The 17762-nt window shown below is 39.8% G+C and overlaps 1 protein-coding gene across 1 annotated transcript in view; it reads right to left on the reverse strand.

Moving 5' to 3' along the window:
• Window positions 1-17762, reverse strand: part of TMTC2 (transmembrane O-mannosyltransferase targeting cadherins 2) — a 445859-nt gene that overhangs the window by 166491 nt on the left and 261606 nt on the right. Inside the window, exon 4 of the mRNA XM_082255664.1 lies at window positions 4993-5107. Within this exon, the coding sequence (XP_082111790.1) occupies window positions 4993-5107 (115 nt within the window). The remainder of the gene's footprint in view (window positions 1-4992; window positions 5108-17762) is intronic.

Genomic DNA, 17762 nt, shown 5'->3' on the forward strand with positions numbered 1-17762 from the left:
CCACTACCAACCCGGTATCGGACAGTTGCCTGAAGTCAGCCCCGGGTCCAATACCGTGGAGCTCGATTGGCATTTGCCATTGAACACCAGATTTGGCAGCTTCCAATTGATCTAAGTGACCAGCTTCTGAGCATTCTCAGGCTTTGACAAACAACGGAGTGCTGTCCATTAAACTTTTTTTATTTGCACCAACATATAATTTTTCAGGACAAGCTTTCTGCGTGTCCCCTTCATCTGGGGACCTTGATGAAGGGGACACACACAAAAGTTTGTCCTGAAAAATTATATGTTCGAGCAAATAAAAAAAGTATCACGGACAGTGCTAAATTATTTCAGCAGCAGGCTGTACACATTGTTGAGGCAGCAGCTGTCAGATTCAGCACTGGTGGCAGGGCGGGAGGGAAACTTTTGATCAGGAAGTAGAAGGCAGGCAGGCAAAATAAGTGTACATTATTTTAAAGTGCACTATTCTCTTTATCATTTCTACAGTATATAATTTAAGATTTAGATTTAAAGTCACATATGATAGATAGATAGATAGATAGATAGATAGATAGATAGATAGATAGATAGATAGATAGATAGATAGATAGATAGATAGATAGATAGATAGATAGATAGATAGATAGATAGATAGATAGATAGATGCACACAATTTCTGACAATAATTGCCAACAGAGCAATGCAACAAATGACTGAATGCTGACAGCCAATACTCATGTTTTCTTATTTTTCAAGACTAAATCCGTTCATTGGTCCCCTAGCAACAATAAGAAGGAAAGCCAAGTCCTTCCAGTAAAACACTGATATTATATCCAAGATCCCTTAACCACGAACTGTAGCATGAATTCATAAGTGACAATAACACAGAGACCAGTAACACTGACATTATATCCAGGATCCCTTAACCACAAACTGTAACATAAAATTCATAAACGACAATAAACACAGAGACCAGCAACTCTGCATATAATGTGGCCCTTGTTACTTTCAAGCTTTGGGTGGTTAGGGTATATTCATCCCTTTTACTATGAACTTAATTTTTGTTTTTGCCAAGCAAAAAGCACTGTAACAGGAAATTCTGCACAGAATGAAAATAAATACTGATAGAGGAGGATAGCCCAATCAGTGTTCAGCTCCGTCAGCATAGCACAAATTCACAACCTTATGCAATAAATACAGTTTGACAGAGGTGGTGCAGCCGGATCCATATGTTAGAATTTGAAAATCCTAATTACTAAGAAACTGATACTTATGCATGAATGAATTCTAGCAGGCTGAAAAACATGCTGAATTTTAAAATCTATTACAGTCTCCAGTGGCAAAATATCCCCAGCACAATGTCCCAATGCACCCAATTGCTACAGCAAATACAAAGCCAGAAACAGCAAGAGGGAGACACCAGGAAGAGTGCTGTGGTAGCCAAGAGAAGAGTCTTGCTCACCAAGAGGAATACTAATGGATAATTAGCATGGTGAAGCTTCCAGAGAATAGGTGTCTGAATAAAAAATAACTGGGATGCATTCAAATACAGCATAAGCTTGCGTCCCTAGGCCTTTATATTTGATGTGATCGCCAGTAAAATTATTTCTAGGAAAGTATTGACTTAAAGTACTATAACAAGGTGAAGATGGGAAACCAACTTTAGGCAAAAATATTTAAATTTTAATTGAAGCTTTAAATTTAATGTAATAAAATAATTTCTCGAGATTCTTTCCCTTTATTTTAACATTTTATGAAGCTTCAACATAAGTTACAGCACAAAGATTTTCATTCGCACACATGTGGTAAGCTGCTACTTGGGTATCGAATAGCTAGTTAGTAATCAGGGAAGTGTTATCCTAACCCCCATGCTCGAGACTGGAGTTGAAGAGTGCTCCTCTAAATCAATCCATTGTGGGGACAGTGCATCTGAACTGCTGTCTTTGGATCCAAAAGACATGCTCAGACCTTTTTAGTATGAGCAACAAGTTTTTCAAGCTACTCTATAAATGCATATTATAATGTTTTAATCTAATTAATTCACTTTTGCATGTATTTTCCTATTCTCTAGTGTGCCTGTGAAGCAGCCTTTGATTAGTTCTCTAACACACACTGAATACCTAACGTATCCCAATGCTGCTGACATGAACAGAGTTTCAGAAATTATGCATTAGCTACCTGTGCCTATGTGCTCTCATGGGGTTATCAAAACGACTACTGACTGCTTTTCCATCTGTACAAATTAATGAGTGGATTTTGAATCCCTCTTATCAGGGTATCTGTTTAGATGCAGGCAGATGGTATAAAATTGCAATAGTGTGAAGTATCTATAACACGTTTATTTATACAGTTAAATAGTAGGCAATTAAAACAAGAGCTTATGTATCTATGACAATTACACCGTAACAAAAACGCACTGCTACCACAGACACAATAAGTGGTATGTATAAAAGAATATATTATCCAAAACTATTTTTATTTTTTTTTTTAAGTTTTGGGTAGAGTAGGGAAGGGTTAAAATCTCAGCAAGTTATTTTTTAATGTCTGTGTATCATTGGGAGAATTTCTCTGCACTTCCAGTCTTAACAGAATGTTAGTGGAACTCTCCCAAAGTAACAGGAATTCCCCTCTTAGAAAGTTTCCCCTTATGCCTTGTTCTGGGGACAACTTAAAAATGTTGGAATGCCCCTTAACATGAGAGTAGCCATATTTATTCTCTGATTTTCCATGCTGCACAATATATTGTGCTTAATGGCTCATTCACAAAATATGGCTGGCTGTACTCCTAGGAAGGATGTGACGTGTTATGGTGCCACTCACTTACAATCCCTAAAAAATGTATTGGTAAATTATAGATAAAACCTATCAATCTGCAAACCCATAAAAATAATTTAAATTAAATTGGCCCAAAAATATATATTTTATCTTCAAGACTTGGCTCTTATGGCAGAATATGTTGATGCTTGGGAGGTTAGAACTGTCCAATGCAACTAAAACAACTTGAGTTGTTCTGAAATGTACACAAATAGTCCCAAACACCAATGGAGGTGGAAAATATTAATGACTATATCACTGTACACTTCATGGCACAGTTTTTCAATTAGTCCCTACTGAATATGGCGAGAAGTGGAACACTGTAAATTCAATGCACAAGCTTTCATTTACATGGGTTCTCTATAATTGAATGTACGTGTGAAGGAAGTGTTTCTTAGCCTGAGTGAAAGTATTTTGAGTTTTTTATTAGAAAAGGAGAACAAAAACCAGACAGCTCAAAAGGTGATTTGGAAACACAGCAATTTATTTGCCTTTTCTCTCATAGATGTGGCAACAGTTACCGCCAACATAGGAACGTTCTTGTGTTCTAAAGTAAATGCTAACCTAAAAACTATGAAAAAAAAAAAGTACTGTCAAACAACATGTGCGTGTCACACTGAGATCCAGGGATCAATATTTGGCTATGAATACCTACGTAATGGTAATTTCTTATTGGCTTTCTATGATTCAAAATAAACAGACTAAATGAAACTGGTAATGTGTTTCAGGTCATACCTTTGACAACCTGAACAAGCAAGTTAAGCAAGTAGCAGCTTTATTAAGTGTTTATTAAAATGCCTTTACCCTGCCAGCTTATAAGTATTAAATTTACAGTTTAAACTGCAAAACCATGAAGTGAAAGATGTGCCTTTAGAGTTATACAGCACATGTGTTGCCACTGGACTTCAGAGCTGTTACTATGTGTGTGTGTGTGGTGGGTGACTGGGGTTGTTTTATATAGCCCAGTTCTGCTTCAGAAATAGTGAGCATCCAACAAATATCAACTGCAGAAGGACTACATTTTAGAAACCTCAAAACATTTCATAGTACATAAGGTCGTACGTTCCATATTGACTTTTCTTCTGGATGTACAACTATTTATTCATACCAACTGGGTGCACAAAACCTGGATCTAAATAATGAAAAGCCTAACATTAATTGCGTGGCATTTTTGCTTAAGAAAAATTACTTACTGATGTTTAGCTTGTATTAATTTCAAGTTGCATAAGTCCTCATGAAGCATTTAGGATGGTGTTGGTTTTCATATGGAATCAATTAAGTAATGAATGAACGGTGACCCAATACTTTGCACAAGTAAGGCTAAGTGCTCATTCAGGATAATCTATGACACATTACGGAAATAGTTTTCTTCTCATCAGGAATACACTGCTACACATCTTGTACTACAAATGTATACCATAACATACATCTTGTGGTTATAAAAACTGATGTTTGGGTGCCAAGAGGCCTTATGTTGAGAGCCAGCTTGGGACTAAAAAGCAGCTATGGCACTTATTGTTCATGAATCAAACTAAACTTTGCTCATCATGTTAGAGCAAAACATGCTTATGGATTGGCACCAAATGCACATAGAATAACATTTGTATTTCTAGTAATACAGGCTTGACTGAATATGGGCCGCTCATGAACAAAATTCATGTAATTCCTTGAAAATTGTCTGCTCTGCATGCTGAATAGGACGGGGGAGGTGGTGGGATTCTAAAGTCGGTCTAAAGGAAACCTGTTAGAGAGAGAGAGATGGGGGTTGCCACCGCTAACCACCTAAACTATAAAAAACGTTAGGCTCCCATACATTCAAAGTCAATGACCCAAAATCAGGTCAGAGGTTCTGGCTTCCCTTGTTGCTTGGTTTGACCCGACAACCAGGCGTTTAGCATGGTTGTGCAGCAAAAGCTTAGTCAAAAAGGGCAGTTGCAAAACTGTAGTGCTGTCATCTGTGAGAGAAACAGTCATATACTACTGCAGGAATGGATCACAAGAAAAGATATATTGTACAGTGTATTTTATTAAAATCTTTTGGCAAGTAAAACACCCTCTACATATGTGCCTCAGTTGCATATTTACACTTTACTAAGTATATGATTGCCAAAGCCCACAACTTTCTCACCTGGGCATTTTAGTTTATGAAACAGTCTCTTTAAATGGACACTGGAATATATAGCAGGATATACTCACAAGTTATACAGCATGTCAGCCATATTGCTGCGATAGTACAAGGCATTCCTATAAGCTTTTTCTGCTTCAGAAATCTTGCCCTGGTTCTTCAATACATTCCCAAGGTTTCCCCAGGCTGTCGAAAAAAATAATATATATAAAAATTTAATAAATATTTCTATGCATGCCTCTTAAAAAAAAAAAAAAAAGAAACATAATGCACATTACACCTGTAATTTTATGGTATCAAATTACCTAAGATTCTAAAACTAAAAATGTCACTTTTTTGTAAGATGTATCATTTTAACCTCCGCACTAGCATGCAAAAATAAAGCCCATTTGATTCTGACAATGTCACACTCATTACTATCTGGCACAGACAGTTGGTGCTGTAAGCTTTCATTCTAGACTGTGTTCTGTAAAAGTCTCCTACTGTCAAGTAATAATGCTATGCTACAAAGATCATCTAATAATGACAAATGTGCCTGCACAAGTAATTACTTTAGCACAGGAAGTGTCTGCTGAATAATGAAGACCTCTCTTGAAATCAGAAGGAAAAAAAATTCAGCAAATAGAATAGCCGTTCTCCGCAGGGCAATGCAGCCGAGGTGCAGCCACATGACTAGTCAAGAAATGGCTCTTAGCTAAAACAATAACAAGGTGAACACCTTCAGCTGGAGCTGTAGAATGAAAATACAAGCTGAAACATAAAGATCTTTAAATGTGTCATAAAATACCAAAAGTCACATTTTTCACAAAACTTAGATTCGGTCTCTTCACAAAAGTTTAAAAGAGTTTAATATAAAAGAATATAAAAGAGAATAAAAATGCTTCCAATCATTTCATTCGGCAAATAACCTCAAGACAAAAACTTTGTGACTTTAAAGCTGGATTCACGCTTTTGCTGTGTTAACGCGCATTGTCATAAGGCAGCCCAATTATTCGAATATGCTGCCCAAAGCACCAAAAAAGGTGCATGCGATATTCTTCAAATGCTGTGCACCACAACATACAGTACCATGCATTGTGGTGCACTGTATTGTAGTACACTTTCTGTAGAGGTCTACCAGCCTACCTATTCTAAATAAATTTGGGCAGCATGTAGAGTGATAGGCATTGTTCAACCAAAATCGGATTCTCTTCTTTGTATGTAGTATTTTTATAGTTCAACTCCATCCAAACAGCTATAGATACACAGTTGAAATACATATTTTTTTCCTGCCAAATTATCTGTACTGTATTTCAGGTTATTAAGTTACATAGTTACATAGTTACATAGTAGGTGAGGTTGAATAAAGACAATAGTCCATCCAGTTCAACCTGTGTAGGTGTGTGTGGCTGTACTCATCTCACATACCCCTGAATGTTCTGATCCTTGAGATGTAAGTCTAAGAGTCTTTTGAAAGCCACCATACTACCCGCAGAAACCACCTCTTGTGGTAGAGAATTCCACAATCTTGTAGCCCTAACAGTAAAGAACCCCCCACGTTGCCTGTGGTTAAAACGCTTCTCCTCTAATCGCATTGTATGCCCTCGAGTCCTCATGCAATCCCTTCGAATGAACAGCTTTTTTTCTAAGCTGGGATCCCCATTAAGATATTTATAAATTGCTATCATGTCCCCCCTCAGACGTCTCTTCTCCAGGGAGAATAAATCGAGCGATTGTAGACGCTCTTCATAGTCAAGGTCCTCCAATCCCCTAATTAGTTTAGTTGCCCTTCTCTGGACTTTCTCCAGCTCCAACACATCCCTCCTGAGGACTGGCGACCAGAACTGGACAGAATACTCCAGATGCGGTCGGACCAGAGTTTTATAAAGTGGAAGGATTATAGTCTTATCTCTGGAATACATCCCTTTCTTTATGCATGCTAATATTCTGCTGGCTTTGGCAGCTGCCGCTTGACATTGCATGCTGTTGCCTAATCTATCATCAACCAAGACTCCCAGATCCTTCTCCATTTTTAATTCCCCCAAGGGTTCCCCTCCTAACGTGTATTGTGTTTTTAGGTTTTTAGTCCCCAAGTGCAAAACCTTACACTTCTCCACGTTAAACCTCATTTGCCATGTCGTTGCCCACTCTGTAATTTTGTCCAGGTCATTCTGTAGGATATCTGCTTCATGCTGTGCTGTTATTGCCCTGGCCAATTTTGTGTCATCTGCAAAAACTGATAACGCACTACTGATCCCGTCCTCAATGCTGTTTATGAATAAATTGAACAAGGTTGGTCCCAGGACTGAGCCCTGGGGCACCCCGCTTACAACCTCAGACCAGTCTGAGTATGCGCTGTTTATTACCACCCTTTGGACACGCCCTTTAAGCCAATTCCGTATCCAAGAGCAAACTCTGCTGTCGATACCTGCAGACCTTATTTTATAAATTAAGCGCTTGTGGGGCACTGTATCAAACGCCTTAGCGAAATCCAAGTACACCACATCCACTGGTCTCCCCCTATCTAGCTCACAGCTTACCTCCTCGTAGAATGCTAAGAGATTGGTTTGACAAGAAGGCCCATTTGTAAACCCGTGCTGATTACTGCTGATGATGTTGTTGTCTTTAGCAAACTCTACGATATAGTCCCTTATCATCCCCTCCAGAAGTTTACATACTATTGATGTCAAACTGACAGGCCTATAATTTCCCGGGATATGCCTCTGGCCCTTTTTGAATATCGGAATCACGTTAGCTTTCTTCCAATCCCCTGGTACATCTCCTGTCCTAATACTGTCAGCAAAGATCAGGAACAGTGGTCTGGATATAACCTTACTGAGTTCCTTGAGTACTCTCGGATGTACGCCATCCGGGCCTGGTGATTTGTTTGTGTTAAGTTTATCCAGCCTTTCCCTGATTTCACCCTCTGTTAGCCATAGTGGCAAGTCCTGTGTATTACTACTAACCATACAGTCATGGTCAGTGTACCCCTCCGTTTCCTGTGTAAAGACTGACGAGAAAAAAGCATTCAGCACGGTTGCTTTTTCAGTGTCCTCTGTAACCATCCCCCCATCATCGCTAATTATGTGTGCAATATGCTCTGCCCTAGTTTTTTTGCTGTTGATATATTTAAAGAATTTCTTTGGGTTTTTTTTACTATCCTCCGCTATTTGTCTCTCAAAGTTGATTTTAGCCATTTTGATTTCGTGTTTACTTTTCTTATTTGCCTCCTTGTATTGCTCGAAAGCCAATACAGTGCCCTCTGATTTATATTTCTTGAAGGCCAATTTTTTTCCCCTAATAAGTTTTTTAACGCTACGGTTTAGCCAGCCAGGTTTGGCTTTGTCTCTTCTAAATTTATTTCCCATAGGAATGCACTGCAAGATGCCTTTGCCTAATATGTTCCTAAAGCATTCCCATTTTTCCTCTGTGGTCAGGGATCCCAGGGTTTGGTCCCAGTTTACCCTTTCCATCAATGAGTACAATTTTGGAAAGTTTGCCCTTCTGAAGTTTAGGGTTCTTCCTTCCAAGTTTGTGACTTTTATTTTTTTAATTCTATCAACACATTTTTATTATTGAGTATCTAGAATATGTACAGAATTACAGAGAATGTAGAAATAAACAGATCTTGACAAAATAGAACATATTAAGTCCATGACATTTTTCACTACCACAGATAAGATATAGAGTTTAGTCATTTTCATGCCCGAACCATTGGTTGGACAAAGTAGGAGCAGCAGCAGACTGATGAGCTTATCTACCTGCTCAATCTAGTATATTCCTTTTCACACTGCAGAGCGCGATTGGTCCTTGGTGCTGGTTCCACAGTAAAGCACTGAAACAAATTTAAAATCAGGTGCCCTCTAACCCATCCTGCACTTTTTATTTTCCTTTCTTTTGTTCTTACCTGGTGATGTAAGTTATACCTACTTACATCCCCTATCTAGGTCCCCCACCACCATTTTTTCTTGTTGCAAGGGAATGCTAGGTCCAGCACTACAGATGCTCCCTCACCAGACTGACCACGACAGTCCTTGTACAGTTAAGTCACTCCTTTTCTGGATCCTGAGAGGACAGCCAATAGGATTCAGGCAGCATGAAGAGTGCTAGGCATTGTTCAACCAAAACCAGATATCCTTCTGTATGTAGTATATTTATAGCTGAACTCCATGCAAACAGTTATACATTCACAGTTGAGTTGAAATATATAGATTTTTACCCAAAGGATTTGTATTGTGGTTTATTCAGTTCTGAGACTTCCTTCAAAGTTCATGACCTCACCTTTCACTACCACAGATAAGCAATATAGTTTATTCATTATTAATGCCCCTAACCATTGATTGGACAAAATAGGAGCAGCAGCAGACTGATGAGCTCATCTACCTGCTCACTCTGGTATCTTCTGTCAGCATACAGCATTCCTTGGCCCACTGAGGTGTCATTGGTCCTTGATGCTGGTTCTACGGTAAAGTTCTGAAGCAAAGTCAAAATCTGGCAACCTCAAAGCCCTCCTGCAAATTGTTTTCTTTCTTTTGTTCTTACCTGGTGATGTAAGTTATAGTCACCTACGTCCCCAAGCCAGGTCCCTTACCACCAATGTTTTTGGATGCGAGGGACTTCTAGTCCAGCGCTACAGATGCTACCTCACCAGACTGGCCTAGACAGTTCTCTTAAAATGAAGCCTAGCACACACAGGCTGAATGTATGGGAGTTGGTCGGACAGAAGCTAACTCTTTAGCCGGGTTATGTCGAAGAGTCATGACTGAAAAATGTCTGTCAACTGGCTTCCGCTGACCAGCGGAAAGGGGCCTTCCCTGTGTCAGAACACAATAGCACAGCAGGGGAGATTGCTGTACTAACATCGGATTGTTAGTACAGCGGCCATGACCCGAATGGTCAGTAGTGTGTACGAGGCTTAAAGTCACTCCTTTTCTGGATTGTGAGAGAACAGTCAATATAAGTGTTCATATTACACAGGTAACAACCTAGGCACCCAAAGATTGACCTTACCTTAAGTAAACAGAAGAGGAAAGGAAAAAAAAGTGTCACGTGGCTTAAAGGGCATTTAGATAGCGTTTTTTTTCACCTTTAATACAGGAATTCGTTAGTGGCGTTGGGAGGAGGGGTTCTTTTATTTCTGGAAATTAGTTTCAACACCCCAATCACCCACAACACACACATATTTCATATTAAATTGCAAGCAATTTCACATACAGTGAGCAAGAACAGTATATTGCTTTATGTTTTAATGTAAACAAAAGCTTTAATAGGAGGTTCAAACCTCTTAAGAGAATAAGACAGCGTACTGTATATTTATCACCATACAGGTTTGCTTTAATATTAGTTCTGGTAACAGAAAAATCTTTTTTGTTTTGGATGGAGTACTTTGTCAGCACAAAAAAAAAAAAAAAGAAGAAAATCAGGTTGCTTGCAATGAGATTTTAGCATTTGCACGTGGTTCTTCGTACAACCCCAATTGTGAAAAAGTTGGGATGCTGTGCAAAATCTGCATAAAAACAGAATGCAGTGGTTTGCAAATCTCTTAAACACATATTTTATTCCCAATAGTAAACATATCAAATGATAAAACATTTACAATTTTAAGGAAAAAAAATTAATTTCAAAATTGATGGCAACACGTCAAAAAAGTTTTTTACCACGGTGTAGCATGTCCTCCTTTTCTTTCTTTTATACTAGTAATGGCGGCGATCAGTGTCTTCTAGCAGTCCTGCGATATTTATGAAAACACAAAAGACAACAAAAGCAACTTCTACCAAGCGTACATAGAATCACAAGTAAAAAAAAAAAATAAAAACTTACCGTAAAATACATTTCTTCGATGTTCATTGACAAACACAGTTACTGATATTCTTAATCGTTGGGTTATACTGCCCCCTACAGGAATAGGACACTAGGCATTAAAAAAGTCTGGTTACGCACATGGGCAGTCCCAGGTGGTATACTCCCCTCTCTCTGCTATAGGCACTCAGTTTAGTTACATGCAGTGTCAGGAGAATTATAACTCCACAGAGGGGTGGGTCCTGTGTCTGCCAATGAACATCAAAGAAATGAATTTTACGGTAAGTCAAAAATCCTATTTTCTCTTTCGTTCATTGACGGACACAGCTCCTGATATTCTTAACCATTGGAACATCCCAAAGCAGTGTAAAACTTGAGGGGTGGGAACAGCAAAAAAGAAATTCCCAAGGCTAAACGTTAGCCAACCAGGTATACAGGAGCTCAACCAAACCAACTGGAGCCCACCTGAAAAAAAAAACAATACACATTCAAAGAGGATCAGTTCCTCAAATATCAGTTTGCAAAACCTTGCAGCCAAAAGAGGCATCAACAGATGCCAACACATCCACTTTATAGAACTTTGGGAAAGTGTGCACCGACGACTAGGTGGCCGCCTTGCAAACCTGGGTAACTGACACCTGGGACGGAAAGCCCAGGAGGCACTAAGCACCCTAGTAGTGTGCGTCTTGACAGGGAAAGGAGGCACCTGACCCCTGATAGAATAGGTCTGAATCACCATCTGTCTGATCCATCTGGAAATGGTTGCAGAAAGAGCAGACAACCCTTTACAAGGTCTAGCACAAATACAGAGTCTGACTTCCTGAAAGACTCCGTAATGCCAGGAACACCCTAATTGCCCAGACCACATCCAAGGTATGCAAGGCAATTTCCTTTGGATATTTAGGCCTGGGACACAGGGAAAGCAACACAATGTCTTCATTCAAATGTAAAACCAAAATCACCAGTTCAGCTCTATTTGTGGGAAAAAAGGACATAGATTTTATTTGGGTACAGTGTCGCAAGACTGTACAATTGTCCGCTAAAGTAATGCAGTGCCGAGTCACCAACTTTTTCTCTGCTTTGCTGTGGGAGAGGAGCATTATCAGTTTGTGGCGTTACCCTTTGGTCTTGCCTCCGCTCCTTGGGTCTTCACAAAATGTTAGCCCCGGTGCTAGCCTTGTTACGCTGACGGGGGATTGCGGTACTGGGATACTTGGACGATCTCCTTCTGCGAGCGGAGTCTATTTCTTTTATGGTGGAAAACGTGGTGATCACAGTGCAAACTCTGCGGTAGTTCGACTGGATTCTGAATTTTCAGAAGTCTCCTCTGCTGAAGTAGCAAAATTACTGCACAGAGCAGGTAAGTATGACGTTTGTTTTTTTGAACTAAAAAAAAAAAAAAAAAAACGAGACTTTAGTATTACTTTAACTTGCATTTTTGGATGGCAGGTGGAGCTGTGTTCACAGAGTCATTTTTGGAAGTATTCCTAAGACCATGCAGTGATGTCATCGCAGATTCATGCCTGTTTATTGCAATGCCGTCTGAGGGCAGATCATCACCGCCATTCAATATTGCGTTTTCGGCATTGTTCGCTGAGTACAGAGATTTCTCCAAATTCTCTGAATCTTTTGAGATTATGTACTGTAGATGATGATATATGTAAAGTTTTGCAATTTAATGTCAATATTCCGAAATTGTCAATTTTTATATGCAGCCTTTCACAGAGTGGGGAGTCTCTGCCCATCTTTTATTCTGAGACACTCTGGATCTCCAAGATGCTCTTTTTATACCCAATCAGGTTACTGACCTGTTTCCAATTAACCTAATTAGTTGCAAAATGTTCTTCTAGCTCCTCTTTGTAGTACCACTTAGTTTGCCAGCATTTTGTTGCCCTGGCCCAACTTTTTTGGGATGGGTTGCTGCCATCAATATCAAAATGGCCTTATTTTTTTAATAAAATGGTACATTTTCTCAATTTAAACATTTGATATGTTTTCTCATTTCTATTGTGAACAAAATATATGGGATATGGGTTTATGAGATTTGCAAATCCTTGGATTCGGTTTTATATACATTGTAAACAGCATCCCAACTTTTTTGGAATTTGGATTGTAGTTTCAGCAACTATTTTTCTCTATAAACATTATACCTAACCCCGAGGAGTAAACAGGATCACATATAGTGTCTGATCAAAGGAATAAACAATACGATTTTGCTCTGTATCCATATCTGCCTCGCAGTATCTGTAATGGAAAATACTAACATTTTATTGCACAAAGGAAATGCAAATTGGATTGGGACATAGCTGGCCAGAAAACCGAATGAAAACTTCTGTTTTTCATTAGAAACGCATTGCAGGCACTGAAAGCACGGAGGTATTACCAACACTTTACTTTACTTGCTCTTCTATTAAATAGTGTATCATCTAGAAAAAGATCTGAGTGGGTGGTGACACAACCTGCCTTAAGGCTTTTATACTTTCAAGAAGTCTAACTCGAGATATCTGATTAATTCAATTGTCGTACACAGTTTTTTTGGCCATGCTCATGGAAACTTGCACTGGGAAACAATGTTTAAATATTCAAATGTTGAGCAATATAAAAACAAAAAAATGTATTTAGTTATGTAGATCAGACTTGCATCTGGATTCCATTAAATGACTTATGAAACAAAGGAATGTAGGAAGATTGACATGGCTCAGAAGACAACAATAATTATATATGGACCTTCCTAAAATGCTAGCTGTTATTGTAGCATACAATTTAGTAAACGTTCACTATCATCTTTATTTGCAGCTAATTCACTGTACAACATAAAAATTGGAGAATGCTTCTTCAGCTCTAAACTTTTAGAGAATTATTTCCTTGCGTGCACAGATAAGAAACAAAAAAATTGTGAATCAGCGCTTAGGTTATAGATAAGCTGCTAGCAAAAAAGTGTAAAATATACGTACACTGAAATACAAATAAACAAAAAGGGTTGCAGCGCTTATAAGTGAAGTGCAGACATATTAAAGTGCAACAATTATATACATTGTCCTAGTGAAAAATTGTGACAAATCATGTAATAATCAAAATCATGTTCATCAAAAAGTTAATGAAGATATCCCAGTGCAAATGATGAAAAAGGTTCACACGTGTTGCTGTGTCCACCACCGTATGAGTGAAATTCAAGCTCACCAGAGCCAGATGCTGTCTATATTATAGGACAGCAATAAGGTATTTTGCGATAGGCCTCGTGATCTTGGGACGTCTGGATAATCAGCAACGTCCGGCCATGGGAACAACCTCCAATTGATTTATCGGCTCAACACATCACGAGTGTTCAAAATGAAAAAGGAAGAGGCTCATGGTGTAGTACGAAGTAGTAATAAAAATGTAATAAAAAATATATATTTTTGTAACACTGACAGTCAGTACAGTGTACATGAGATAAAAGATAATTAATAAAATCAAGCAATGTAAAGACTCACTATGGCCGTTTCGCTTCCAATGCGTAAAAAGCTCCTGATGACGCGTTGGATGCGAAACGGCCGTAAAGCTATTACCTCAAACGCCTAAGGTCCAGCCATCACTCCATATTGTAGTGGTGGCTTTTGAGGTGAGTCTTTATATTGCTTGATTTTATTGATTAGAGGTTGAAGCGGTGGGGGGTCAGACTGACACTGCATCAAATTGGTCTGCATGGCTATCATCCCAGAAGGAAGACACTTCTAAAGATGATGCACAAGAAAGCCCGCAAATACGTTTTCTGAAGACAAGCAGACTAAGGACATGGATGATTGGAACCATGTCCTGTGGTCTGATAAGACCAAGATAAACCTATTTGGTTCAGATGGTGTCAAGAACATGTGGCGGCAACCAGGTGAGGAGTACAAGTATGTCTTGCCAGCAGTCAAGCAGTGTGTCATGATCTGGGGCAGCATGAGTGCTGCCGGCACAAGGGAGCTACAGTTCATTGAGGAAACCATGAATGCCAACATGTACTGTGACATACTGAAGCACAGCATGATTCCCCTCCCTTCAGAACATGATTCCCCTCCCTTCAGAGACTGGGCCACAGGGCAGCATTCCAACATAATAACGACCCCAATACACCTCCAAGATGGCCACTGCCTTGCTAAAGAAGCTGAGGGTAAAGGTGATGGACTGGCCAAGCATGTCTCCAGACCTAAACCCTATTGAGCATCTGTGGGGCATCCTCAAACGGAAGGTGGAGGAGTGCAAGGTCTCTAACATCCATCAGCTCCATAATGTCTTCATGGAGGAGTGGAAGAGGACTCCAGTAGCAACCTGTGAATCTCTGGTGAACGCCATGCCCAAGAGGGTTAAGTGTTGGAAAATAATGGTAGCCACACAAAATATTGACACTTTGGGGCCAATTTAGACATTGTCACTTAGGGGTGTACTCACTGTTGTTACCAGTGGTTTAGATATTAATGGCTGTGTGTTGAGTTATTTTGAGGGGACAGCAAATGTACACTGTTATACAAGCTGTACACTCACTACTTTACATTGTAGCAAAGTGTAATTTCTTCAGTGTTATCACATGAAAAGGTATAATAAATTATTTACAAAAATATGAGAGGTGTACTCACTCTTGTGAGATTCTGTAAAGCCAATTATGGTGTAACACTAAAAAAGCCTTTTAGGAAGTAATGTGGGCACATAAAAATAATAATCTTACTGGCAGAATTTACAGTAATAAGTTACACCACTAAAGTTAGGTGGAAGGCCAGTTAATTTGATAGACAAAACGAATGCTTGTTTATGACATATGGTACTTTACAGTCATCTAGTTAGGGTAAGGATCTGTACATGTAAAGCACAACTGTCTTGTCATCAGTTTTTTTTGTATTACAGGATTAGGTTTAAGACCATTTAGAATATAGGTTTATCTGTATGTATAAGGCTTAGCTAGAAGGGCAGCAGGTGAAAAAGATAGAACAGTAGAACAATTAGAGCCATTCGGTAATAAAGTCAAAAGTCAGTTAAGCAGAGTAAACCTTGATCTACAGTAGCATTACAATCGATCTGTAAAAGTGTGAAAGACAAAAAGCCCACCCACACAGCATCTTCAATGCATTAGGACAGTGATGGCGAACCTTGGCACCCCAGATGTTTTGGAACTACATTTCCCATCATTCTCAACTACACTGCAGAGTGCATGAGCCTGATGGGAAATGTAGTTCCAAAACATCTGGGGTGCTAAGGTACGCCATCACTGCATTAGGGTATTTCTCACTAATCTGGAATTTGCTGGGTTATTCCCTGCAAATCTGGAAGAATTATATGTAGCTTTCATGCACTGGGTTGCAAATGTGGATATTATATACCTTACTATATGTATATGCTAATTGATCCAGCAGTAATGTATTTTTAATTTTTTTTGGTATTTTGGAAAAGACCAATTTTTGAACAACTTCAACTATTCCGGTTTCAAAATGTCTTGCTAATGTCGGTCTTTCACTTCGGCCTCAAGCACATGAGCTTTTGCAAACAAGCAGCATATTTTCTGTCAGAATTTGGCAAAAGAAATGCTTGCAATGTTACAATATGTGTACACGTTTATGCGCATATGGGTCCTTTCATACGGTCAGCGTCCGACGAGGTCCGTTCCCTGCTCAGCTGGGGATCGATCCACTGATCCCCGCTGAGCAAGTGGATGACAGGTCCGTCTCTGCTCTGTGTGCGGAGATGAAACGGTCAGATCCCTGCTGTCCTCTATAGGGGAATCGGATGAGAACAGACCGCCTGTCCATTCTCATCCGATCCACTGGACGGATGGAAAATAGGGTTTCCATCTGTCCGGATTTCATGGACAGGATCGGAAGCGGATAGCAGCGGGTGTCAGAGGAGAGGTCTACGCTGACATCCGCTGCTCCAAAGGGATGCATGGAGCATCCAATCAGGTCCGCCTGAAAAACTGGCAGGCGGATCTGACCGGATCGCCCGTGTGAAAGGACCCTATGGCTTTTGTGCATAAATGCCTTCTACTGATCAGAATATTTATTCTGCCTATTGGAATACATTAACACATGCCTTTTCTTTTTAAAAGCTCCTCTCAGAGTGCGTCTTTGATGTTTTTTGTTTTTTTTCTGCCTGTACACGCTCCTCTTCAAATACTCCTGTAAATGCCTATGCATGCATGGCCAAATAAGCTAACAAAGACGTGCTTTTACAGGCAGAAAAAAGAAAAAAAGCCTGAAAGGCCTCATGTACACTGGATGAACACAGAGACCTGTGTTCCTAAATAGGAGGAACACAGGATCCCTGTATTTATCTCTGACAGAACAGCTGTCTGCTGTGTTTACATCAGCAGTCCGCCGTTCTGTCTCTATGGGGAGCGATCGCAGGTAGCCGGTGGACATTGTGTCAGCTGGACCCTCTGATTGGCTCCCCCCCCTTGCCAATCAGCGTGTGCGCATGACCCTACTATCTATTACACAAAGCGATGTACAGGTACGTCGTTTTGCGTAATAGAGCCAACCTACCACAATAAAACTACATCCGCTGGTTAGCAAGTGGTTAACTTCCCCCTTTTGCATCCACTTTACACTGTTCTCCTGAAGGCACAAATAATGTAGCCCCAGCCACACAGCTGCCCTCTAAGAAGGCAATGTTGCTAGTGCCATCAGGGAGATCTTGTACCCAACTGCCAGATCTTGCATTATTCTCATACTGCACATATGCAAGATGAAGCATATGATGCCAAAAAGGGGGCTGGGTTTGCGTATTGTCTGGGGTTCCCTTTTTAATAGTGGGCAGGGGACACAGATGTAAACATTATATACAGGAAAATAAAGGAAAAACCCTGAGAAGAAAACAAATGCAAGGAATGATATACTGCTAGATGTTGCATTTTGTTTCTTAGATTTAGAAATGCTTTAGTACCGGTTCACACTGCTGCGATGCGGGAGCCCTGCGAATTCACTGTGGGTTCCCGTAACGCACCGTCTTGCAGGCAGTTCACACAATACAGTACAGGGGAGTGTCAATACAAAGTTAATGACACCCCCAGATCAGTTTGCATATTGCAGTGCAAATTGTCAGTTCGGACATG

This window comes from Pelophylax lessonae (genome assembly GCF_965119305.1).
Source record: "Pelophylax lessonae genome assembly, chromosome: 4".
Taxonomy (NCBI): Eukaryota; Metazoa; Chordata; class Amphibia; order Anura; family Ranidae; genus Pelophylax; species Pelophylax lessonae.